The sequence below is a fragment of the Palaemon carinicauda genome, chromosome 27 (assembly GCF_036898095.1).
Source record: "Palaemon carinicauda isolate YSFRI2023 chromosome 27, ASM3689809v2, whole genome shotgun sequence".
Lineage (NCBI taxonomy): Eukaryota > Metazoa > Arthropoda > Malacostraca > Decapoda > Palaemonidae > Palaemon > Palaemon carinicauda.
The window spans coordinates 87671415-87698914 of NC_090751.1; the positions used below are offsets into that span (position 1 = coordinate 87671415).

The 27500-nt window shown below is 36.0% G+C and overlaps 1 protein-coding gene across 2 annotated transcripts in view; it reads right to left on the minus strand.

The window, feature by feature from the left end:
• The window catches only part of LOC137621230 (metabotropic glutamate receptor 2-like), a 107468-nt gene that overhangs the window by 12307 nt on the left and 67661 nt on the right, over nucleotides 1-27500 (minus strand). For both annotated transcript variants that reach the window (XM_068351629.1, XM_068351628.1), the window contains exons 8-12: nucleotides 26246-26352; nucleotides 23256-23405; nucleotides 21219-21352; nucleotides 2158-2250; nucleotides 211-414 (exon numbers count right to left, since the gene is read on the minus strand). In XM_068351629.1, the coding sequence (XP_068207730.1) occupies nucleotides 211-414; nucleotides 2158-2250; nucleotides 21219-21352; nucleotides 23256-23405; nucleotides 26246-26352 (688 nt within the window). The remainder of the gene's footprint in view (nucleotides 1-210; nucleotides 415-2157; nucleotides 2251-21218; nucleotides 21353-23255; nucleotides 23406-26245; nucleotides 26353-27500) is intronic.

A 27500-nucleotide genomic window follows, 5' to 3' on the forward strand; every position in this document is an offset into this window, starting at 1 on the left:
ATATATATATATATATATATATATATATATATATATATATATGTATGTATGTATGTATGTGTGTGTGTGTTTACATTTACTCCGTATGTTTATCGTTCTTATAACTTATATTTCACTTGTAAAGGATCAACTCTGCCATTCATTAGATCAGTCATTAAATTCTTAACAATTTGTAAATACCACATATTGAAATAAGACACCGACCCTTACCTTCAGTATAAAAACGAACGTCATGGCGTAACACAGAAACACGCCCGACAATAGAACGTAGGAGAGCTCCCTGCCGGACGCCCTCACCACGGGCGTGTCATTGTAACTGACGAAGGCCCACATGACAACGCTCGTCATGATTAAGCCCAGTGAGGAAAACAGCATGGCTCCTATTGCCCACAGAGAGTCTGGTTGGATGTAAACCTTTAGCCAAAGAAGATATTTATTCATTAAGGGACGGACTGGAGTTAGAGAAATGAATTGAAATTTTCCTTCATGTTTTATTATTATTATTGTTGTTTTGATGATGATGATGATGATTATTATTATTATTATTATTATTATTATTATTATCAATATTATTGTTATTATCATTATTATTATCATTATTATTATTATTATTATTATTATTATTATTATTATCAGCTAAGCTACATCCCTACTTTTTCAAGCAAGATACAATAAGCCCAGGGGCTCCAACAGGGATAAATAGCCCAGTGGAGGAAAAGAAACAAGGAAATAAATAAACTAATCAAAATAAGATATTTTAAGAATAGTGATAACATTAAATTAAATGACAGAGAGAGAGAGAGAGAGAGAGAGAGAGAGAGAGAGAGAGAGAGAGAGAGAGAGAGAGAGAGAGAGAGAGAGAGAGATAATTTTCAGGTCATAAAAGCTAGGATTACGTTCTAGGAAGTACAGAGTCAGTAATTAACTATTTTGCAAGTTGGGATTTACTCATTTCTGAGAAAATCTAAGCACACAGATACAAACACTGATGGATTTCTCTGGAATATTACAGCAATCCTTTTTGTTTGCTCTCAGTGTTTATTCTCCTCAATGATTTCGCAAAAGTGTAGGATAGAGAACAGATAATCGACATAATTTTTCGCTTGATTCATCATTTGCTGACATGCATTGTAAATAAATGGCGTTAAAAGAAACGGTAGATATCTGGCAACATTTATTCCAGGATTTTTACCGTTTTAGAAACGGATATATCGTCGTAAAAGCGTGATATTACGGTCACCAACCTGTAAAAGATAATAACAAAGTAGGGTAAAAATTACGGTCACCCGTATTTCACAGTATATTTTTACGGATAATTTCGCATTAGATTTTCGGTGTTTTTCTAACAGTGCAGAAAACTTGAATGAGTGCACACAGCTTCAACCCAAGAACGACATCTTTATTTATTGCATAAATACTCGGCTAATTAAATCATCTATTTCACTTCACATGATAGATAAACCCAGAAATAACACAATGCCTATGTAAAGAAATGTTTAAAAATGCACAGCCCTTTAATCAGTTAATCAATTGTTGTCATTAATGGTATGTTGACTTAACATGAGTAAATAGAAATCTGCTCTCGAAAGGCAATATTAGCCCGATAACAATGCTGGCTCAGGCTTGTGTTTGTTCATGATTATCTTGTTGCCTTGAATCTTTGTCATATGCACTCATGGATTTGATTAGATTCATAATGTGATAGACGATAAAAAGCCATTTAAAAACGAAATAAAATGTTTAAATATTAATTAGCTAGTGTCGATACATATTATTATTATTATTATTATTATTATTATTATTATTATTATTATTATTATTATTAAAAGCTAAGCAACAATCCTAGTTGGAAAAGCTAAATGCTATAAGCCCAAAGGCTCCAACATGGAAATGATAGCCCAGTGAGGAAAGGAAATAAGAAAAGAGATAAACTACAAGAGAAGTAATGAACATTTAAAATACAATATTCTAATAACAGTAGAAACATTAAAATAGATTTTATCATATATAATCTATAAACTATAGACTTACAACAAGGGGAATGTATTGAGGAAGTCTGATTTTAAATTTGTTATATGAGAAACAAAAAGGCTATAAAATTGATCTCTATCCCACTTGCACTATAGTATACAATCTGCAATTTATTAGTGTGCTCACCTCGGGTATAGGAACGCAAGTCAGTTGGTCCTTCGAAGGCAGGGTCCCCATCGAACAGGATAAGCACTGCGTCTCATCCTTGGAGTTAACGATCTGGAAAACAGATTATTGCTGTTATAAATGACCAATTAGCTGTCTTTGAGAGAAGGGATGGTATGTGGAAGATCTAAATAGTGGTTGGTGTCACATCCATTGGTGCAGGGGTTCACATTAGGTTTATTAACCCTTTCAGGAGCTTACGTAGGCTTAGGCGAAGGGACGGTACATAACCGGCCTACTCTAAAGGGCTGTGATAGTCAATTGGAAAAGCCCCTGCCTGGCAGTCTGTTGGCCGGGAGTTCGAGATCCGCTAAAGCTCGGTACTTTCCAGTAGTGACTGCAACCTCACCATCCCTTTGAGCTAGGTATGGGTAAGGGGGTTTGGGAAAACCCATAGGTCTACTTACTGAGTCAGCAGCCATTTCCTGGCCCTCCCTGGTCCTAGCTTGAGTGGAGAGGTGGTAGGGTGGTGACTTGGGCGCTGATCATATGTATATATAGTCAGTCTAGGCCTCTAGGGCATTGTTACTGTCCTTTGATTCTACCATTCATGAGTGGACTTGAAACCTTTAAATCATTGAAACCACTTATAAGTTTAAAGCCACACTTTGTCCCACTAAGAAGCTTCATTTACAGTGTTTCGAATGCCCTTGGATATAAAGAGCTTATAGCCGTGCCTTGCATGTATTTTTGTGTATCATAGTTATTTATACACTTTTCTTTTGATAGTTATGCCTTCATCTGTTAGCTATTCCTTAAAATTGCCTATCCTCTCTCCTCCTGTTACTTCAAAATGACATGGCTCTTGTAATCTTGTAAGTATACCGTACACTATTATCTTCATTATATAATAAAGAGCAAGTGTCTGTGTGTATATATATATATATATATATATATATATATATATATATATATATATATATATATATATATATATATATATATATATATATATATATATATCTCCATGTAAGCTCTCCACACACACACTCACACACACACATATAATATATATATATATATATATATATATATATATATATATATATATATATATATATATAAATGTGTGTATGTATGTATGTATATGTATGTTTCTTTACTGTCATGCTGAGCGGCAACCACTCGGAAACAACAATCTCCGACAATAGCCCAAATTGCCGTGTGGTAATTACGAAAGGGGAGGCGGTTGGAGGGGCTGAATCTGTGTGTGTTTGTGTCGGCGCCTGTGCGTTTGTATGTATTTCATTCTAAATATTCAGCCGTCCTTTTTGACAGATCGCATACACTAGTGTATAAGTAAAGTACATTAAAGCGCCTATCTATGTTACCCCACTTCTACCATTCTCTACTCCCGTTCATTCAAAGCTCTCTTTATGTCTTACCCGTTGCCATTCATATCATTCACTCACCTTGATCGCTCTCATACATCAAGGCCATAACAGTGAGGTCTTCGCAGGTCCTTTCATCCCCTCCAACCTTCATCTTCCTGAGAATTTTCAATCCTCCGTCTGTCTTACTTCTATTGTTGTTTCCTTCCATCATCGTTCTTGACATTTTTACTCGCATATGTTTGGCAATAGTTTTCTTGTATTTTCAAGAGACTTTGATACAGTATACATATTTTTTTGGTAACTGATCTAAATCTAAATCACCATTTCAATTTAAGAAATTTAACCATAACCAGCAAGCAACGGTGGCGACATTTAGAATAATCAGAGAAATCGTGATTAATCTGTCTTTCCCTTATGAATTACACTCAATTTGCGAGGAACATGGCTGACACTTGATCCCGGCTCCCTCAATCACCGGCTATTTATTCTGGTCATTGTGTACTACTTAACAGCCCCCCCCCCCCCCAATACATAAGCTGCCCAGAAGCAAGAGACTTTCAGGCAAAGATTGGCTTACTCTTCAATATAACATCACGTGAGGAGTCCATAAGAATTTTTATTAGTGTTGCGGGCTAGATTTGAAATCTGCAACATTTGATAGGCATTTTATATCATCAAAATCTTTTAGGAATTTCAACTGTGTTTACACATACCATATATTCATTTATGTGATAATTTATGACATTTACTAGTGGTTCTCATTTATTCATATAAGCCGTAAATACCTCTTGATATATAATTCACTCTGAATCGGGACAATAGCTTCTCGCTAACCAGGGATTCGAACCCTGACTCAGACGAAACGGAGGTTACAGTGACTCCGCCTTTATATATATATATATATATATATATATATATATATATATATATATATATATATATATATACATATATATATATACATATATATATATATATATATATATATATATATATATATATATATATATATATATATATATATATTTGGACATTTATAAGACCGGCTACGTTTTCTAAATACATATTTTACTTCTCTGCTATTCTCACCTTTCTTACACGAAGGATAATTGCAGTTGTTTAGTGGTTAGTTGCAGCGTTATGCGTTTTACTTATCAAAACTTTGCATTGGGGTTATAGTTTTGCCACTTAGAATATTGAAGAGCATAAAAAATTACTCAGGTCTCGTCACTTAATAGCTGTTGTAGGAAACCATTCCATATTCTCTCTCTCTCTCTCTCTCTCTCTCTCTCTCTCTCTCTCTCTCTCTCTCTCTCTCTCTCTCTCTCTCTCTCTCTCTCTGTCTCAATTATAATTTATATCCTCCCATCCCAAATCTTTAGAACTTCTTATGAAATTTATAAAACTATATTTTTATCAAGCAGGAACTTTAGCATCTAGATACCTTAAAATTCTCTCTCTCTCTCTCTCTCTCTCTCTCTCTCTCTCTCTCTCTCTCTCTCTCTCTCTCTCTCTCTCTCTCTCGGTTTCCCCCGAGATGGGGCAACGTGTACATTCATTAATAAAAAATGTCAATTTAGTAGTTTTTTAATGGAATCTGGGAATAATGGCATCTCCTCGTACTTTCCATATGTTCTTATATCCAAACCAGCTTGTGTAAAGCTTATGGTTATGGTGTAAATATCGTAATTTCCTCTAGCCAAACCAGCTTGTGGGAAGCTATGTTTATGGTATACATATCGTAAGTTCCTCTAGCCAAACCAGCTTGTGGGAAGCTATGTTTATGGTATACATATCGTAAGTTCCTCTAGCCAAACCAGCTTGTGTAAAGCTTATGTTTATAGTATACATATCGTAAGTTCCTCTAGCCAAACCAGCTTGTGTAAAGCTTATGGTTATAGTATACATATCGTAAGTTCCTCTAGCCAAACCAGCTTGTGGGAAGCTATGGTTATGGTATACATATCGTAAGTTCCTCTAGCCAAACCAGCTTGTGGGAAGCTATGGTTATGGTATACATATCGTAAGTTCCTCTAGCCAAACCAGCTTGTAGGAAGCTATGATTATGGTATACATATTGTAAGTTCCTCTAGCCAAACCAGTTTGTGGGAAGCTATGGTTATGGTATACATATCGTAAGTTCCTCTAGCCAAACCAGCTTGTGGGAATCTATGGTTATGGTATACATATCGTAAGTTCCTCTAGCCAAACCAGCATGTGTAAAGCTTATGTTTATGGTATACATATCGTAAGTTCCTCTAGCCAAACCAGCTTGTGGGAAGCTATGGTTATGGTATACATATCGTAAGTTCCTCTAGCCAAACCAGCTTGTGGGAAGCTATGGTTATGGTATACATATCGTAAGTTCCTCTAGCCAAACCAGCTTGTGTAAAGCTTATGGTTATGGCGTACATATCGTAAGTATCTCTAGCCAAACCAGCTTGTGGGAAGCTATGGTTATGGTATACATATCGCAAGTTCCTCTAGCCAAACCAGCATGTGTGAAGCTTATGTTTATGGTATACATATCGTAACTTCCTCTAGCCAAACCAGCTTGTGGGAAGCTATGGTTATGGTATACATATCGTAAGTTCCTCTAGCCAAACCAGCTTGTGCAAAGCTTATGGTTATGATGTACATATCGTAAGTTCCTCTAGCCAAACCAGCTTGTGGGAAGCTATGTTTATGGTATACATATTGTAAGTTCCTCTAGCCAAACCAGCTTGTGTAAAGCTTATGGTTATGGTATACATATCGTAAGTTCCTCTAGCCAAATCAGCTTGTGGGAAGCTATGTTTATGGTATACATATCGTAAGTTCCTCTAGCCAAACCAGCTTGTGGGAAGCTATTTTTGTGGTAGACATGTCGTAAGTTCCTCTAGCCAAACCAGCTTGTGGGAAGCTATGTTTATGGTATACTTATCGTAAGTTCCTCTAGCCAAACCAGCTTATGGGAAGCTATGGTTATGGTATACATATCGTAAGTTCTTTTAGCCAAACCAGCTTGTGGGAAGCTTATGGTTATGGTGTATATATCGTAAGTTCCTCTAGCCAAACCAGCTTGTGGGAAGCTATGTTTATGGTATACATATCGTAAGTTCCTCTAGCCAAACCAGCTTGTGGGAAGCTATGGTTATGGTATACATATTGTAAGTTCCTTTAGCCAAACCAGCTTGTGGGAAGCTATGGTTATGGTATACATATCGTAAGTTCCTCTAGCCAAACCAGCTTGTGGGAAGCTATGGTTATGGTATACATATCGTAAGTTCCTTTAACCAAACCAGATTGTGTAAAGCTTATGGTTATGGTGTACATATCGTAAGTTCCTCTAGCCAAACCAGCTTGTAGGAAGCTATGATTATGGTATACATATCGTAAGTTCCTTTAACCAAACCAGCTTGTGTAAAGCTTATGGTTATGGTATACATATCGTAAGTTCCTCTAGCCAAACCAACTTGTAGGAAGCTATGATTATGGAATACATATTGTAAGTTCCTCTAGCCAAACCAGCTTGTGGGAAGCTATGGTTATGGTATACATATCGTAAGTTCCTCTAGCCAAAGCAGCTTGTGGGAAGCTATGGTTATGGTATACATATCGTAAGTTCCTCTAGCCAAACCAGCATGTGTGAAGCTTATGTTTATGGTATACATATCGTAAGTTCCTCTAGCCAAACCAGCTTGTGGGAAGCTATGGTTATGGTATACATATCGTAAGTTCCTCTAGCCAAACCAGCTTGTGGGAAGCTATGGTTATGGTATATATATCGTAAGTTCCTCTAGCCAAACCAGCATCTGTAAGGCTTATGTTTATGGTATACATATCGTAAGTTCCTCTAGCCAAACCAGCTTGTGGGAAGCTATGGTTATGGTATACATATCGTGAGTTCCTTTAGCCAAACCAGCTTGTGTAAAGCTTTTGGTTATGATGTACATATCTTAAGTTCCTCTAGCCAAACCAGCTTGTAGGAAGCTATGTTTATGGTATACATATTGTAAGTTCCTCTAGCCAAACCAGCGTGTGTAAAGCTTATAGTTATGGTGTACATATCATAAGTTCCTCTAGCCAAACCAGCTTGTGGGAAGCTATGTTTATGGTATACATATCGTAAGTTCCTCTAGCCAAACAAGCTTGTGGGAAGCTATTTTTGTGATAGACATGTCGTAAGTTACTCTAGCCAAACCAGCTTGTGGGAAGCTATGTTTATGGTATACATATCGTAAATTCCTCTAGCCAAAGCAGCTTGTGGGAAGCTATGGTTATGGTATACATATCGTAAGTTCTTTTAGCCAAACCAGCTTGTGGGAAGCTTATGTTTATGGTGTACATATCGTAAGTTCCTTTAACCAAACCAGCTTGTGGGAAGCTATGGTTATGGTATACATATCGTAAGTTCCTCTAGCCAAACCAGCTTGTGTAAAGCTTATGGTTATGGCGTACATATCGTAAGTATCTCTAGCCAAACCAGCTTGTGGGAAGCTATGGTTATGGTATACATATCGTAAGTTCCTCTAGCCAAACCAGCATGTGTAAAGCTTATGTGTATGGTATACATATCGTAACTTCCTCTAGCCAAACCAGCTTGTGGGAAGCTATGGTTATGGTATACATATCGTAAGTTCCTCTAGCCAAACCAGCTTGTGTAAAGCTCATGGTTATGATGTACATATCGTAAGTTCTTCTAGCCAAACCAGCTTGTGGGAAGCTATGTTTAAGGTATACATATTGTAAGTTCCTCTAGCCAAACCAGCTTGTGTAAAGCTTATGGTTATGGTGTACATATCGTAAGTTCCTCTAGCCAAACCAGCTTGTGGGAAGCTATGTTTATGGTATACATATCGTAAGTTCCTCTAGCCAAACCAGCTTGAGGGAAGCTATTTTTGTGGTAGACATGTCGTAAGTTCCTCTAGCCAAACCAGCTTGTGGGAAGCTATGTTTATGGTATACATATCGTAAGTTCCTCTAGCCAAACCAGCTTATGGGAAGCTATGGTTATGGTATACATATCGTAAGTTCTTTTAGCCAAACCAGCTTGTGGGAAGCTTATGGTTATGGTGTACATATCGTAAGTTCCTCTAGCCAAACCAGCTTGTGGGAAGCTATGTTTATGGTATACATATCGTAAGTTCCTCTAGCCAAACCAGCTTGTGGGAAGCTATGGTTATGGTATACATATTGTATGTTCCTCTAGCCAAACCAGCTTGTGGGAAGCTATGGTTATGGTATACATATCGTAAGTTCCTTTAACCAAACCAGCTTGTGTAAAGCTTATGGTTTTGGTGTACATATCGTAAGTTCCTCTAGCCAAACCAGCTTGTAGGAAGCTATGAGTATGGTATACATATCGTAAGTTCCTTTAATCAAACCAGCTTGTGTAAAGCTTATGGTTATGGTATACATGTAAGTTCCTCTAGCCAAACCAGCTTGTAGGAAGCTATGATTATGGTATACATATTGTAAGTTCCTCTAGCTAAACCAGCTTGTGGGAAGCTATGGTTATGGTATACATATCGTAAGTTCCTCTAGCCAAACCAGCTTTTGGGAAGCTATGGTTATGGTATACATATCATAAGTTCCTCTAGCCAAACCAGCATGTGTAAAGCTTATGTTTATGGTATACATTTCGTAAGTTCCTCTAGCCAAAACAGCTTGTGGGAAGCTATGGTTATGGTGTACATATCGTAAGTTCCTTTAGCCAAACCAGCTTGTGGGAAGCTATGGTTATGGTATACATATCGTAATTTCCTCTAGCCAAACCAGCTTGTGTAAAGCTTATGGTTATGGCGTACATATCGTAAGTATCTCTAGCCAAACCAGCTTGTGGGAAGCTATGGTTATGGTATACATATCGTAAGTTCCTCTAGCCAAACCAGCATCTGTAAAGCTTATGTTTATGGTATACATATCGTAACTTCCTCTAGCCAAACCAGCTTGTGGGAAGCTATGGTTATGGTATACATATCGTAAGTTCCTCTAGCCAAACCAACTTGTGTAAAGCTTATGGTTATGATGTACATATCGTAAGTTCCTCTAGCCAAACCAGCTTGTGGGAAGCTATGTTTATGGTATACATATTGTAAGTTCCTCTAGCCAAACCAGCTTGTGTAAAGCTTATGGTTATGGTGTACATATCGTAAGTTCCTCTAGCCAAACCAGCTTGTGGGAAGGTATGTTTATGGTATACATATCGTAAGTTTCTCTAGCCAAACCAGCTTGTGGGAAGCTATTTTTGTGGTAGACATGTCGTAAGTTCCTCTAGCCAAACCAGCTTGTGGGAAGCTATGTTTATGGTATACATATCGTAAGTTCCTCTAGCCAAACCAGCTTACTGGAAGCTATGGTTATGGTATACATATCGTAAGTTCTTTTAGCCAAACCAGCTTGTGGGAAGCTTATGGTTATGGTGTACATATCGTAAGTTCCTCTAGCCAAACCAGCTTGTGGGAAGCTATGTTTATGGTATACATATCGTAAGTTCCTCTAGCCAAACCAGCTTGTGGGAAGCTATGGTTATGGTATACATATCGTAAGTTCCTTTAGCCAAACCAGCTTCTGGGAAGCTATGGTTATGGTATACATATCGTAAGTTCCTCTTGCCAAACCAGCTTGTGGGAAGCTATGGTTATGGTATACATATCGTAAGTTCCTTTAACCAAACCAGCTTGTGTAAAGCTTATGGTTATGGTGTACATATCGTAAGTTCCTCTAGCCAAACCAGCTTGTGGGAAGCTATGATTATGGTGTACATATTGTAAGTTCCTTTAGCCAAACCAGCTTGTGTAAAGCTTATGGTTATGTTGTACATATTGTAAGTTCCTCTAGCCAAACCAGCTTGTGGGAAGCTATGTTTATGGTATACATATCGTAAGTTCCTCTAGCCAAACCAGCTTGTGTAAAGCTTATGGTTATGGTGTACATATCGTAAGTTCCTCTAGCCAAACCAGCTTGTGGGAAGCTATGTTTATGGTATACATATCGTAAGTTCCTCTAGCCAAACCAGCTTGTGGGAAGCTATGTTTATGGTATACATATCGTAAGTTCCTCTAGCCAAACCAGCATGCGGGAAGCTATGTTTATGGTATACATATCGTAAGTTCCTCTAGCCAAACCAGCTTGTGTAAAGCTTATGGTTATGGTGTACATATCGTAAGTTCCTCTAGCCAAACCAGCTTGTGGGAAGTTATGTTTATGGTATACATATCGTAAGTTCCTCTAGCCAAACCAGCTTGTGGGAAGCTATGGTTATGGCATACATATCGTAATTTCCTTTAGCCAAACCAGCTTGTGGGAAGCTATGTTTATGGTATACATATCGTAAGTTCCTCTAGCCAAACCAGCTTGTGGGAAGCTATGGTTATGGTATACATATCATAAGTTCCTTTAGCCAAACCAGCTTGTGTAAAACTTATGGTTATGGTGTACATATCGTAAGTTCCTCTAGCCAAACCAGCTTGTGGGAAGCTATGGTTATGGTGTACATATTGTAAGTTTCTTTAGCCAAACCAGCTTGTGTAAAGCTTATGGTTATGGTATACATATCGTAATTTCCTCTAGCCAAACCAGCTTGTGGGAAGCTATGGTTATGGTATACATATCGTAAGTTCCTCTAGCCAAACCAGCTTGTGGGAAGCTATGGTTATGGTATACTTATCGTAAGTTCCTCTAGCCAAACCAGCTTGTGAGAAGCTATGTTTATGGTATAAATGTCGTAAGTTCCTCTAGCCAAACCAGCTTGTGGGAAGTTATGGTTATGGTATACATGTCGTAAGTTCCTCTAGCCAAACCAGCTTGTGGGAAGCTATGGTTATGCTATACATGTCGTAAGTTCCTCTAGCCAAACCAGCTTGTGGGAAGCTATGGTTATGGTATACATATCGTAAGTTCCTCTAGCCAAACCAGCTTGTGGGAAGCTATGGTTATGGTATACATATCGTAAGTTCCTCTAGCCAAACCAGCATGTGTAAAGCTTATGTTTATGGTATACATATCGTAAGTTCCTCTAGCCAAACCAGCTTTTGGGAAGCTATGGTTATGGTATACATATCGTAAGTTCCTTTAGCCAAACCAGCTTGTGGGAAGCTATGGTTATGGTATACATATCGTAAGTTCCTCTAGCCAAACCAGCTTGTGTAAAGCTTATGGTTATGGCGTACATATCGTAAGTATCTCTAGCCAAACCAGCTTGTGGGAATCTATGGTTATGGTATACATATCGTAAGTTCCTCTAGCCAAACCATCATGTGTAAAGCTTATGTTTATGGTATACATATCGTAACTTCCTCTAGCCAAACCAGCTTGTGGGAAGCTATGGTTATGGTATACATATCGTAAGTTCCTCTAGCCAAACCAGCTTGTGGGAAGCTTATGTTCATAGTCATTCTGGTTTTTCTATAGTAATTTCGATTTGACCTTAGTTGATCTTCATGAAAGATTTCAGATAATTTGTAAAGACCTTGAGTAACAAACAGGCTGACATAATTCTTTTTATAGTTTATATATTCAATATCTGCTTTGATGTTACTGTTTTTCAAATATTTTATTATTTGTTAATTATTTCTCAAAGCGTTTACTAATTTCATTATTTCCTTTCCTCACTGGGCTCTTTTTCCCTGCTGGAGCCCTTGGGCTTGTAGCTTCCTGCTTTTCCAACTAGGATTGTAGCCTAGCGTGTAATAATGATAATAATAACTATAATAATAATAATAATGATAATAATAATAGATTATTAAATTGTTAGGTTTTAAACACATACCATTCATTCCCGAAATTTGGAATTCTCTGTTTTCCGTTGTAATCATGCAGTGTTTCTCTATTTAAGAATTATATTAGTAATGTTTTTAGTGCAATGCCCATTATTACACTTGTAGGACCTGCCTTATTTTGAGTAGCTCTGACCATCTCTTTCTTTAGATTATAAGAGGTGAATGAAAGCGAACAAATAAACAGACCAAGATGCTGCGGCCATAAAGTCTTTGGAGAGGCAAGAAAAGAATTGAAATGCGTCGAATCTCTCATCAAATATCCTGTGTGGGGCCTTCCTGTCCTCACTCAGTTTGCTTTGGGTCAATATTCGCCAAGAGAGCGAAAAAGCTTTAGCCTTATCTTACTAAGATTTTTTTTTATTATTATTATATTTGCTGCTACCTTTCAAATGAAAAAAAAAAAGAAAAGTTTAAAAAGTACAGTCCAATTCTATGACAGCAACAAGGTTCAGTTAAGAAGTATGAAATGATGTTAGAGAGAGAAAAAATGACTCGCTTTGTTTTAAAGAAGAAGGATAATTTGGCTCTGTTGTCGTGTTTCATCCGTTCCGAAAACACCCGGAAGTAAGATGATGTTGACTTTTGGCAAGAAATTTAAAAGAGAGAGAGAGAGAGAGAGAGAGAGAGAGAGAGAGAGAGAGAGAGAGAGAGAGAGAGAGAGAGAGAGAGAGGTATTAAAACTCACCCAAGTTTAACAATGAAACATTGTAAATTATGTATATATGTTTTTGTGTGGCTCTCGTGCAACTGTTTTGACATTGCAGTGTGGTTATTATATTCTTAATCTTTAACACTTACGAGTAATAAGGGGAAGTGGAAATCTCTTGCTCTGAGTTTCCCAACCCTTGGCCTTCCATTGAATACAGAGGAGTTGCACATCAAAATTATTGCAACATATGCAACGGAGAGTTGAATTGTAATCACTTCATTATGCACCCCTTGAAATAATTTCGAAACTCTCTCTCTCTCTCTCTCTCTCTCTCTCTCTCTCTCTCTCTCTCTCTCTCTCTCTCTCTCTCCTAATATGAATAAACTTTCTCCGATCACCAACACAGCGCTTGGGAAATATCTCTGTGAATATTCTTGGATAATTTGTACTAAAACATCAAGTAAAGCTATTTCTGCTGCAGTTTTCAATCTTTTTTTATATCTTCTTTGGAATCATCTCTTGCTAAATCTATAATGAGGAAATATTCAAATGGAATTAGGATTCGAAACTAAACTGTAAATTGGGATGTTTGCTTCTTCGTTTAAATATTGCAATAAATTTCCCAGTCATCACTATGTAATATATAACTTCCATTGCCAAAGTCCAGAGTAATACAGATATGTGTGTATGTGTGTGTTTGTATTATAATTTTCAAGTAATGATTAAATGCTGTCAGTTTTAACCATAATATACAAAGGAGTTGTATGTACATATCATTAATACCCGTACCAGTAACATTAGTATTTTCATGCATCACTAAAGAATATGCAGGTTAGTCACGTAGGCTAGTTGTAGCTTAAAGTGAGTTAATGTTGATATTTTGTTTTTTCACTTAATTCCCATTTACAACAAAATTCATTTATGCCACTTGTAATAGAGGTTTATCTTCTCATATATATATATATATATATATATATATATATATATATATATATATATATATATATATATATATATATATATATATATATATTAAGAAACGAAAAATGAATTAGATTTTATTCTCAGTGGAAAAGTTAGTTTATTTAATGATGTAACAGTGTTAGAAAAGTTAAAATCAAGCGATCGTAGATTGGTTAGAAGCAAATTTTCTTCGATTTAAGAGAAAAACTAATCTTAATAAAGAAAATAAACAATCCTGTAATAACAGAAAAATCTGATGAGTTTAGCTTAGCATCACAAAATAGATACTCCCAGTTATAGGATGAAATGTATAGTAGTAAAGAAGAAATAACCAACAATTTAACTAAATGTGAATTTGAACGAGCACAAAATATAGGTGAAAAAATTTCTAAACATGTTAAAGGAAAACTATCTGAAAAGATCAAAGCCTATATAAAAAGATTGGAAATGGGGGTAAAATCCAAGAAAGATGGAAAAGAATTAGCAGTGCTATCCAAAACAATAAACAAAATAAAAAACCAAGATGATCACAAACACAGTGAAGCAAATATTGAGGAAACACTAAAGAAAGGATGAAGCATAAAATTGTTGAAAAGAATACTTAGAACGGGGCACCAAAAGATGTTTGCTTTAAAGGATGAAAATGGAAATATTATTAACAACAGAGATGAAGTGATACACATTTCAGAGGATTTTTACATAATGCTACACAGTAGTTTACTCTTCATAGCATATAAAATATTTACATAGGACATATTAGGTCGAATAGGAAGCCAGCTAAACTTCAATCAACCAAGCTGGCAGGCAGGCTTTAGAAGTAGGTATTCAAGAACTAACAAAATCCATGTAATTAACCAGCTAATTGAAAAATAAACAGATTATGATAAACCACTATGAATGGCATTTGCAGACCATGAGAAAGCTTTAGATTCTGTCAAAAATTCAGCAGTAATGAAAGTCCTTCAAAGGCAAGAAGTAGATGAATCTTATGTTAGAACACTTGAAGTACAGCAATCCTAAAACTACATAAAGATAGTGAGAATATTCCTATTGAAAAAGGAGTTTGACAGGAAGACCCTGTCTCTCCCAAATTATTCATAGCATGTCTAGAAGAAGCTTTTAAGAATTTAGATTGAGAAAAGGTAGAAATTGATATTAATGGAGAATACCTTAACAACTTAGGATTTGCAGAATACATGGTTGTGTTTAGTGAATAATGGGAGAATTACAAAAGGTGATAAAAAATTGGAATATTGAAAGCAGAAATGTAAGACTAAAAATGAATATGAGTAAAACTAAGACATACGAACCTCTTGAGACTGTTAATGGATATACTTCTATTTCTATCCATTTACAAAGGCACTTTTCCCAATTTTTGGGGGGTAGCCAACGTCAATAAGAGGAAAAAAGGGGGACGTTTCCCCTCTTCACTACTCCTAGCCTGATGAGGAATTCAGCTGATTTTGGTTGGTACTGCTAGGGTGACACACCCCACCCTCCCCCGTTATCCATCACAAATGAAGTTTCATATGCTGAATCTCCTACTGCTGCTCCTCAGCAGTCACCAAGGCGACTGGAGGAAGCAGCGGTGCCTACCGGAACTGCATCACAATCGCTTGCCATTCATTCCTATTTTTAGGATGTTCCTTTCTCTCTCTCTCTCACATCTATCCTCCTATCACCCAGAACTTTCTTCACTCCATCCATCCACCCAAATGTGGACTACCTCTTGTACTTCTCCCTCCCATCAACTCTTGCATTCATCACCTTCTTCAGCAGACAGCCACTTTCCATTTTCTCTACGTGGCCAAACTACCTTAACACATTCATATCCTCTCTAGCTGCTAAATAATTTCTTACACCCATTCTCACCTGCACTACTTCGTTCCTAACCCTATTTAATTTTGATACACCAGCTATTCTCGTCAGACACTTCATCTTGAACACATTCCATTTGTGTCTGTCACTTTCATTCCCGACAACTCCGAATCATACATCACAATTGGTACAATTGCTTTCTCATAGAGAACTATCTTTACATTCATTCCAAACCCTCTTTTCTTTACCACTCCCTTCTCTGCCCCCCAACACTTTACATCCTTCATTTGCTTTCAGACGTACATCTGCTTCCACTCCATCATTTGCTGCAACAACAGACCCCAAGTACTTAGACTGATCTACTTCCTCAAGTAACTCTCCATTCAACATGACATTCAACCTGGCTCCACCCTCCCTTCTCGTGCATCTCATAACCTTACTCTTACCCACATTAATTCTTAACTTCCTTTCTCACATACCCTTCCAAACTTGGACACTAATTGACTAGGCTTCTCCGGGTCTGCAACCAGTATAGTATCATCCACAAACAACAATTGATTTACTTTCCACTCATGATCACTCTCGTCTATCAGTTTCAATCCTCGACCAAGCACTCGAGCTTTCACTTCTCTTACCACTCCAAACAAATTGAACAGCCATGATGACATCACACATACCTGTCTCAGCCCCATTCTCACTGGAAACCACTTGCTCACTTCATTTCCTATCCTGATTCCTACATCCCCTACCTCTTCTAAAACCACCCTGTATTTCTAAAATTGTATCCTCTGTTATATCCTTAATCCCATTGATTAGTACTCTCCCATACACTTTCCCAACCATACTCAACAAACTAATACCCCTGGAATTACAGTACTAATGCCCATCTCCCTTACCTTTATTTAGTGGTACAATACACTCACACACCCAGTCCACTGGTACCATTGATAACATAAAAGATATATTAAACAATCCCTTCATCTAACATTTCGGCCACCACACCATCCATACCAGATGCTTTTCCTATCCCCGTTTCATATAGTGCTCTCTTCTCTTCCTCTCTTGTAGTCTCTCTCTCATTCTCATCTCCCATCTCTGGCACCTCAACACCTGCAACAGCAATTATATCTGCCTCCCTATTATCTTCAACATTCAGTAATCTTTCAAAATATTCCACCCACCTTTTCTTTGCCTCCTCACCTTTCAACAACTTTCCATTTTCATCTTTCACTGTCTTCATTCCTCGATCCAATCTTTACTCTATTCTTTTCTTTCCGAATCTTCTTATTCTCTTCAAATGAACGACCCAATCCCTGACTATGCCTCCAGGCAGCCACCCTCTTTGCCCCAGCTACCTTACGTTTATACTTACACATTTTTCTCTCTATATCTTTCATACTTCTCTACACTATTACTCTGCAGCCATTCTTCAAATGCCCTCTTTTTCTCTTCCACTTTTATCTTCATTCCTTCATTCCACCATTCACTACCTTTCCTCATGGTACCATCAACAATTCTCTTGCCATACACTTCACTTGTAATCTCAATGACATTTTCTTTTATTAACTTCCACTCCTCTAAATTACCAGTTTCTCTCACTTTCACTGTCATGTGCCACTTCCAACCTTTCTTGATATTCACTTTTTACCTCTGGTTTTATAAACATTTAAACCTTCACTACCTCACTTTTACATACCTCCACTCTATCCCCCCCCCCATCTTTTCCTACAACTAATTTTCCTTCAACCAAAAAATTAGCAGAAATACCGTTAGCCCTACTCCTAAACACGTGTACATGTTTCAATCTTCCAAACATCCTTCTAGATATCAACACAATCCATTAATGCCCGTTCAACCGCTATTCCATTTGCCACATTTACCTATGTATACCTGTTATTTTCTTTCTTTTTGAAAAACTTATAACTTAATACCAGCTCATGCTCAACACATACATATACCAGTCTCTCACCACTCATTTTCACCTGGTACGTCATACTCCAGCATCCACTTTAGCCTTTAAGTCACCCATGACAATTGCATAATTCCTTTTAACCAGTCCTTCTACACATCTAGTTAATTCATTCGAGAATTCATTTAGCTCTTCTTCACGTTTCTCACAACCTGGCCCATACACACTAACAAAAGCCCAACATTCCCTACCCAACGTAACCCTTACCCACATTAATGTAGATGATATCTCCTTCCATTCCACTACTTTACTTGTCATCCATTCACTCAACAATAAAGCCACACCCTCTCTTGCTCTTCCCCTTTCAATCCCAGATACTCTACCAGTCATTTCACCAAACATCACTTCACCCTACCCTTCTATCTTTGTCTCACGCAAGGCCAATATATCCACCCTTCTATTCATAAACATACTTCTTATCTTACATCTTTTACTCTGTATCGTTCTACATCCATGCACATTCAGACACCCCAAAACTAGAGCGCAGGGAGCAGTCACTCTCCCCCTAGCTCCTCTCCCCTGATATCTCTCAGGAACAAAATTACCGGAGATGGGGTTCCCAGTCCCCTCATCCCGTCCCTTTTAGTCGCCTCTTACGACACACAGGGATAGGTTGGCGCTATTCTAATTGTTGTTATGCCCCTGCGGCCACAGGGGACATATAAATACTTAGGACAAACAGTAAGCATTTCCCCAGGACACGAGTCCGACATTAAAAGAAGGATAAGCATGTAATGGAGAGCATATGATAAAAAAAAAATGGATTATGAAAAGTAAAATGCCTCTTCTGTAAAAATTTCAACTTACACACACACACACACACACACACACACACACACACATATATATATATATATATATATATATATATATATATATCTATATGTACATGTGTTTGTGTGTATGTAAATATATATATATATATATATATATATGTGTGTGTGTGTGTGTGTTTGTGCTTTTTATGTGTGTATTACATGTACATGTATTGATGTATGTGTGGGGGAGGGGGCATGAATAAAAAAAGTTATTAGTTTGCAAAGCAGAAAATTTTATCGTCCTTTTAACCCGATGTGGTAAAGTAATTGTAAAAATGATAATGGTTTGTAAGCCAAAGCCTTTGAGCCAAGCTAGATATAGCATGAACCTTTGAGAATGATTTTAGGTCATATGCAAATGAGATAATATGCATGGGATGTAACAAAAATAATTCATTTCTCTTTAATAACAAAGTTATTCCTTGGGGGTGAATGATATAACAAGAGAGAATATTGTGTTAACTGTATTTTCCAAATATATTATTCCATACGTACACCGGGTATATTTCATCTTGCTATTATTATTATTATTATTATTATTATTATTATTATTATTATTATTATTAGCTAATCTACAGCCCTAGTTGGAAAAACAGGATGCTGTAAGCCCAAAGGCTCCAACAGGGAAAAATAGCCCAGTGAGGAAAGGAAATAAGAAAATGAATAAACTGCAAGAGAAGCAATGAACAATTAAGATAAGATATTTTGATAACAGTAACAGCATTAGAATAGATCTTTCATGCATAAACTATAAAAAAGAGAATTATGTCAGCCTGTTCAGCTTAAAAACATTATTAACTTCTGTTTACACTCGTCTCTTTTCCCAAAATATTTTCTTTGTAATGGAAAGCTAAAAAATATTTTTTTTTCACTGCAATATCTAATCTCTAACTGATAACATATAACGGGTGCACCAATGACTACACCATCTGAAGAAAGTTGAATATTCGTCTAAATGATCATAACTGTAATGTAGTCAATTGCAGATAACATTATTTCAAGGGACCTTTTTTTATTTATTTATTTTTTTTTTTTTTTTGACTATTACCATGATTTCACAGTTCTAATTTGAATTTATTCTTTCTTTTAATATTCCACCTTGCCATATGCAAGTCGTGTCATCTGAAATCTAATCATTTCGAAAGTTTAGTATCATCATTGTCAGCCGTTACTAATCCACTGTAGAATAAAGTCCTCAGACATGTCCTTCCACTTGCTTCTGTTTATGGTCTTTCTGTGCCAGTCCACACCCGCAAACTTCCTTTGTTCATTGATCCATCGCCCTCTGCTTCTTTTACAATCTCTAGGGACCCATTCTGTTATTCTTGATGCCCATCTATTGTCTGTCATTCTCATTATATGTCCTGCCCATGTCCATTTCTTTTTCTTACATGTTAGAATATCCTCTATTTTAGTTTGCTCCCGTGTCCATGTTGCTCTTTTTCTGTCTCTTAGTGTTATTCCCCATCATTATTCTTTCCATAGCTCTTTGAGTTGTAACTAGCTTATGTTCTAAGGCTTTAGTAAGGCTCCAAGTTTCTAATGCATAAGGTAATACTGGTAGGACTGTCTTACTAAATACTTTTCTTTTTAGAGAAAGGGGCATTTTACGTTTCATAATCTTATTTTGTTTACCAAATGCTCTCTATCCCATGCATATCCTTCTTTTAATTTCGGTCTCGTGTCCTGGTGAAACACTTAATATCTGTCCTAAGCACGTACTGTATATCCATTAAGTCTCTAGAGGCTCGTCCATAACTCTTTTTTGTTGTCTTTCTGCATTTTCATTTAACATTATCTTAGTTTTACTCATATTCACTTTCAGTCCTACATTTCTGCTTTCTCTATTCAAATATTCTCTAATCTTTTGCAATTCCTCCCATGATTCTCTAAACACAACTATGTCATCTGCAAATCTTAAATTATTGAGGTATTCCCAGTTAATATTAATTCCTACCTTTTCCCAATCTTAATTGTTAAAAATTCTCCTAGACATGCTTTAAATAATTGAGGTGAGATGGGGTTTCACTGTCACTCCTTTCGCAATCGGAATTTTCTCACCATCTTTATGTAGTTTTAGGATTGATGTACTTTTTGTATAGATACCTTCAAGAGTTCTATCATGAGATTCTTCTATTATTCGTTTTTGAAGGGCTTCCAGTACTGCTGAAGTATGAGGTAGAAATTTATTTCTATTTGAACACGATGTTGTGTTGATATTTATCCATATATATATGTATATATATATGTATATATATATATATATATATATATATATATATATATATATATATATATTTATAAATGTATATATATTTATCAATATATATATATACATTTATATATATCTATATATATATATATATATATATATATATATGTATATATGTATATATGTATATATATATATATATATATATACATATATATATATATATATATATATATGTGTATACATATATATATAGTTATATATATATATTATATGTATACAATATATATATATATATATATATATATACATATATATATGTATATATATATTATATGTATACAATATGTATATACAGTATATATATATATATATATATATATATATATATATACATATATATATATATATATATATATATATATATATATATATATATATATATATACATTGGCCTATATGCATACATCTATGAGAAGTCAATTAAACTAATGTACCTGATAGGTTGTGCAGTTGAAACAGTGCCAGCAGCAGGACTCTCCCTCCACATATTTTTTGGCCTGTCCCGTCCGGCAGGGCAATGAGCACACACTCGAAGGAGGTGATGGATCGTCCAACTTGAACTGCAGCACTGAAAAAAAGCAACGGAAAAAAAGAGTGAGAAATAGAACGAATGTTTTTCCCGTCGTCTAAATTGCTCGCGGATGAGAAATTATTCTGCTTATGTGTGTCTGAATGAGTTATATTGATTCATAATCGATAGACTAGATTTTCCCACTGCTTTACGCGCTATTTAATTTAGTGCTCGTAGTAATAGATGTAACGGCAAGACCAACATCACTTGAAACAGTTTTAATTCTATTATTGCTTACAATGATATCACACATGCAGTATATAAAACTAATAATCTATAATATAGCATATGAAGTCTTTAATACAGGGTAATAAATTGGCCTGGGCACCAGCCACCCGTTAAGATACTACGGCTAGAGAGTTATGGTGTCTTTTGACTGGTCAGACAGTACTACATTTGATCCTTCTCTCTGGTTACGGTTCATTTTCCTTTTGCCTACACACACACAGGAAATAGTCGGGCATATTCTTTACTTATTCTCCTCTTTTCTCATACACCTGAAAATACTGAGATTATCAAACAATTCTTCTTCCTCTTAGGGGTTACTGCACTGTGATTGTTTAGTGGCCACTTTGCTGTCGGTTAGGGTAGAAGGGACTCTTTAGCTATGGTCAGCAGCTCTTCTAGGTGAAGGACACTCCAAAATCAAACCATTGTTCTCTAGTCTTCGGTAGTACCATAGCCTCTGTACCATGGTCTTCCACTGTCTTGGGTTAGAGTTCTCTTGCTTGAGGGTACAGTCGGTGACGCTTTTCTGTTGTTACTCTTCCAAATATATGTTATTTTTCCTTTTTTCCTTTCCTCACTGGGCTGCATCCTGCTTTTCCAACTAGGGTTGTGGCTTAACAAATAATAATAATAATAATAATAATAATAATAATAATAATAATAATAATAATAATATTAATAATAATTTGTCATTGTTATGAGCTAACTTATGATTTCTACTTACTTTGTATTTACCAATAAATCCTCGACTATTCGTGATAGATGTTTTTACCAATAAGCATTTGTTTGCAAAATACCTTATTATTCACCCATAATCCATCATTACTGTATTTTCTCTCATCCCATATCAATTGGTTTTATGCAAATCTATTCTATCTTTTCTACGTCAATTATTAATTTCACGCAATGCTCTTACTTACCTCGCGATTAATGTCTTTTTTTAATTGCTCTCGTTTGTTATTATTATTATTATTATTATTATTATTATTATTATTATTATTATTATTATTATTATTATTATTTTTATTATTATTATTATCATTAGCTAAGATACAACCCTAGTTGGAAAAGCAGGATGCTACAAGCCCAATTGTTCCAACAGGAAAAAAATAGCCCTGTGAGAAAAAAAAAACACCGAAATAAATAACTACAAGATAAGTAAGGAATAACTAAAATAGAATATTTTTAGAACGATAACATCAATATAGATCTTTCATATATAAACTATAAAAAGAGAAATAACAGAATATTGTGTCTGAGTGTACCCTCAGCAAGAGAATTCTACCACGAATTATTTTTTTCTATTGTTTTAACCATTCATCATCAGTTGATTTTTGTTGATATACCTTTGTAATTACAAAAGGCATATTTTTTTTTCTTCACAAATACAAATGTCATCCTTTAATGCATTAACTTTGCCTTTTTAATGAAACGAAATGCTGTAAGGGTAAGTTTAATCCTTGAACTTGCTTTAGCTACCAAAGGGGAATCATCCTTAATTTTTAAACCCATTTTCTATCTGGCCATATGTAGTGATGTTTAATTATATCTAATCTGTAAATTAATCATGCATACATATTATATTAGACAAGCTCTAATCCTTCTTCTCATTACTCATACTTATCAACAATTTCACGATCCGTATGTTACCTCCTTTTGCACTTATACTTACCGTCCATATTAAGCCTGAGTTCCCCTTCAATATATTGCCCCACCGTCTGCCAAGCGTATTGACCCGGTGATGTCTGTTTGAAATGGATGATGTTGTACCTTGCGGGACCGTCTCCCTGCTGGTCGAATTTGAAGTTGTCCCCACTTAGACCTTAGAAAACGGGAAGCAGAGTAATGACAAAAATAAGTTTCTTTTCATTGAGGTGCAAGTTTCACTAGCAAGTGGCAGCATTGATAAATAAATAAAATATGAAGAAGTACCTGTACCTGTACATGAAACTATTCCATCGGAAGCCGATTCATTAATACACCTAGAGTCGTGTCAGTAAAACTGGGTCAGGTAAATTTAGTAGACAACTAACTATAAGGCATTTTAGAAGATATATTCAAATGCCTGGGTGCGTGAGCACACACATACACATACATAGCAACAAATACAACTGTTTCTAGTCCACTGCAGGACAAAGGCCTCAGATATGTCCGTAGTTATGTCTGGTGTTTGGCCAGTTCTCATCGCCAAGTTGGCCAATGCAGATTCGTGATGGCAGGAGACTTTATTCTGACTGCTTACTGCAAACCAACCTAGTATTGGAGGCGCTGACTAGTACAGCTTTGCTGATCATGGGGATACTCAAACATTCTCACGCTGTTAAGGGAACCGCATTCGGAGAGGGCATATGTATAGTGTATAGTGTATATATATATTTATATATATATATATATATATATATATATACTTACTGTATATGTATAATATATATATATATATATAATATATACACATATATAATATATATATATATATATAATATATAATATATATATATATATACTGTATATATATATATATATATATATATATATATATATATATATATATATATATATATATATATATATATATGTGTGTGTGTGTGTGTGTGTGTGTGCGCTTGTGCGTGGATGTAAGAGAGAGAGAGACAGAGAGAGAGAGAGAGAGAGAGAGAGAGAGAGAGAGAGAGAGAGGGGGGGGGGGGAATTGTATTCCTCTTCGTCCCGAAGATTTGATAAGAGGGTGTACTTCACCAGGAAAAAAAGAGAAAAATCTGAGAAAGAAATGAAATCCAATAGTCCTTCCTTATTCGTCCCATCTATTTCGCCCTCCAGCAGATCTCTTTCGGGAAAAAGCATTATCTAAATTCTGTCTACCGTGGTACTTCTCCCAATTTTGGGAGGTAGACGACTATAAAAAAACGGTAACAAAAGTGGATTTATTTTCTCGTCGTTCCTCCCAGGCTGATGAGGGACTCGGCCGAGTTTGGTTGGTACAGCTAGGGTGCCACAGCCAACCTTCCCCCGTTATCCACCATAATGGATCTTCATATACTGACTCCCCTACGGCCGTTACCTCAGCGGTCACCAAGGCGACCCGAGGTAACAATTGCTCGCCATTCATTGCTTAAATGATTCCAGAAAAATATGTTTATATATTCGAGAAAATTTGCAAAAGGTCTAATAAATCATTATACAGTGACTGGAATTAATCAGCGAAATCAAAGTCAGAGACAGATTTCAACTGTTTGTATGACGATCCTCTTGTCAACATAACTTTTAATAAATCACTTCTAGTAATAAAGTTACTTTTCCATCCATAGGCAGACTGTTTCTATTTATTTTCTCTCGATGAAATTACAATTGCTGATCGGAATATCTGATTTTGTCAATTGAATTGAGAGCTGACATTCTCTAAAGTGGATGTGATTTGGGCTTTATAGCTGTACTTATCTTGAGCTATAGCTTTTCAAACAGTATTTGCCATTTGCCCTATATGAACATTATGAAACACAAAATTCGATTCCATCCCACGCTTTTCCTTTATTTGTTCTTGAGTAAATCTTCAATCACACACATACACATACAAATACATACATACATACATACATACATACATACATACATACATACATACATATTTAGATAAATAATTATTCATGTTTCCGGCTGAATTTTCATTATTTGGCTTCATTACTGTTTTTTTTTTTCATATTAGTTTTCGGCTTAATTTCATGTTGGTTTTCTTTTACCATCTTAGCCTTCCTTTCTTAATACTTTATAATTCATATAGGAAAAGGGCTGTAAATGAAACTTCTAAATAATCTCTCTCTCTCTCTCTCTCTCTCTCTCTCTCTCTCTCTCTCTCTCTCTCTCTCTCTCTCTCTCTCTCTCAAAGGTTCATCTCTTGTGTACATATTTTATACTCTATACACCAGCAAATACAGGAGTATACAACAGATCTCTTAGATCTCTTATGGTGACTTTCACCCTAGTGCCCAGCTTCTTTACCATACGTAACTTCAAATTTCACAAATAGTTGTCCAAGGTCCCAGGAGTTCTAAAATGGAACTTTGTAGTACCGTTAAACTACTGTGTAATCATTACTGTTCTCAGTCTTCAGTAGCCGACCCAAGTATTTCTCGTGATGCTGGAAATATTTGAGATCAAATTGATATTTAGCTTTCTGCATTAATTAAGACCAATATCTTGAGTTTTTTGGCACCTGTAACAATTTGGCTTAACATTTGTTACAGTTCTTATAATTTTTTTCACACTGAGTCAGCCCATTTCAATTACTGCAACGAAAAAAAATAAATATTGTTCTAAGTTTCTACTCATAGATGCGCAGAAAAAATAGCTCGCGTTCTTTCATCAAAGGATAAAATCTGAAATTATCAGAAATCCAGACTAGTTTGACATTAGAAAATACTGGAACAAATGATCCCTTGTGTTGAGAAGTAGTTTAGTGGGCCCTGCAACCTATATCAAATTCTCATTTATGTTTTAGCTTTAGAATTCTTAGATCGATTTAATAACATACATTTATATGTATAGTACACCTCTCTCTCTCTCTCTCTCTCTCTCTCTCTCTCTCTCTCTCTCTCTCTCTCTCTCTCTCTCTCTCTCTCTTTGTTTGTGTGTGTGTGTGTCTGCAAGTGTAAGAAAGTATGCACTTACCCATAAAAGTAACATTCCTTAGATAGCGAAGAAGTTCCTCGCCATTAATTGGAGACATTCTGGGACACAACCCTTGCTGTTCGCCACAAAGCCGATGGTGCATATTTCTGTAATTAAAAAGAAGTTTGTTATTAAGATGAAAAAGGTCATGGGGGAAAAGGAATATTTAATTAATATGTGGTAGACCGACATATATTTACTCTCTCTAGCCCAATAATTCCTGGAATGCTTTTATTCTGTTCTGGGTACACAAAACTAGTCAACATATGTCATATATCACACTTGCTCCCTGGAGGTCAGATATCACAGAATTTTTTTTTTCGGAAATCAAATTTTTTCTTTATTCTTTCCCGTGACCATTGTCCGGATAGTTTGATTTTTAAGACAGTGAAATAATCTTTTATTTTTTTCATTCTTTTTATTGATCTTCGACAGAAAGGAAATTAAGTTAACTAATTGAGAATGATTTCTTAAAAGGGGAAATTTATGCATAATATTGGTCTAAACATGAAACAATATTTTGATATGATTTTGCCATTGATAGAATTATAAACCTTTTATTTATTCTAGATGATGTATGTGTTATGAAATTGCCTGAAACTGCCCAGGTAAAGACTGAAGACAATATATGAAATTCTGTTCAGATTTTTTCACATTGTGAAGATTTCCTTGAAATTATCTTTATCTAATCAAAATCATAAAAAATAAACTATAAATTCTCTAAGAAATAAAACGATATTTATGAGAGGCTGGAGAAGAAAGAAAAATACTGAATCAGCATCAACGAACGAATAAAGCTGATAAAATTCGTCTTGGCGTTTAGCCTCAGGTTTCGAAAAACAAAGTAAAGGAAGAAATAAAACGCTATAAAAACACGAACCCGGAACCAATATTGCCGAATGCCTCATAGCTTAGAGAGAGAGAGAGAGAGAGAGAGAGAGAGAGAGAGAGAGAGAGAGAGAGAGAGAGAGAGAGAGAGAGAAATTTCAAAGGCCGCTCATGAATGACAGAGGCTAGGGTCAGTGACATTGACCTATCAAGAAGGACAATGTCCTAAGGGCTGACCACATATACTTTACATATCAGCGCTCAAGGCCCCTCTCCACCCAAGGTAGGACCAAGGAGGGCCGGGCAATGGCTGTTGATGACACAAAATATAGACCTATAGACTCCCCCAATCCGCCCATCCTTAGCTCGCAAGGATGGTGAGGTTGCAGCGACCAAAAGGAACTAACGAGTTTGCGCGGGACTTGAA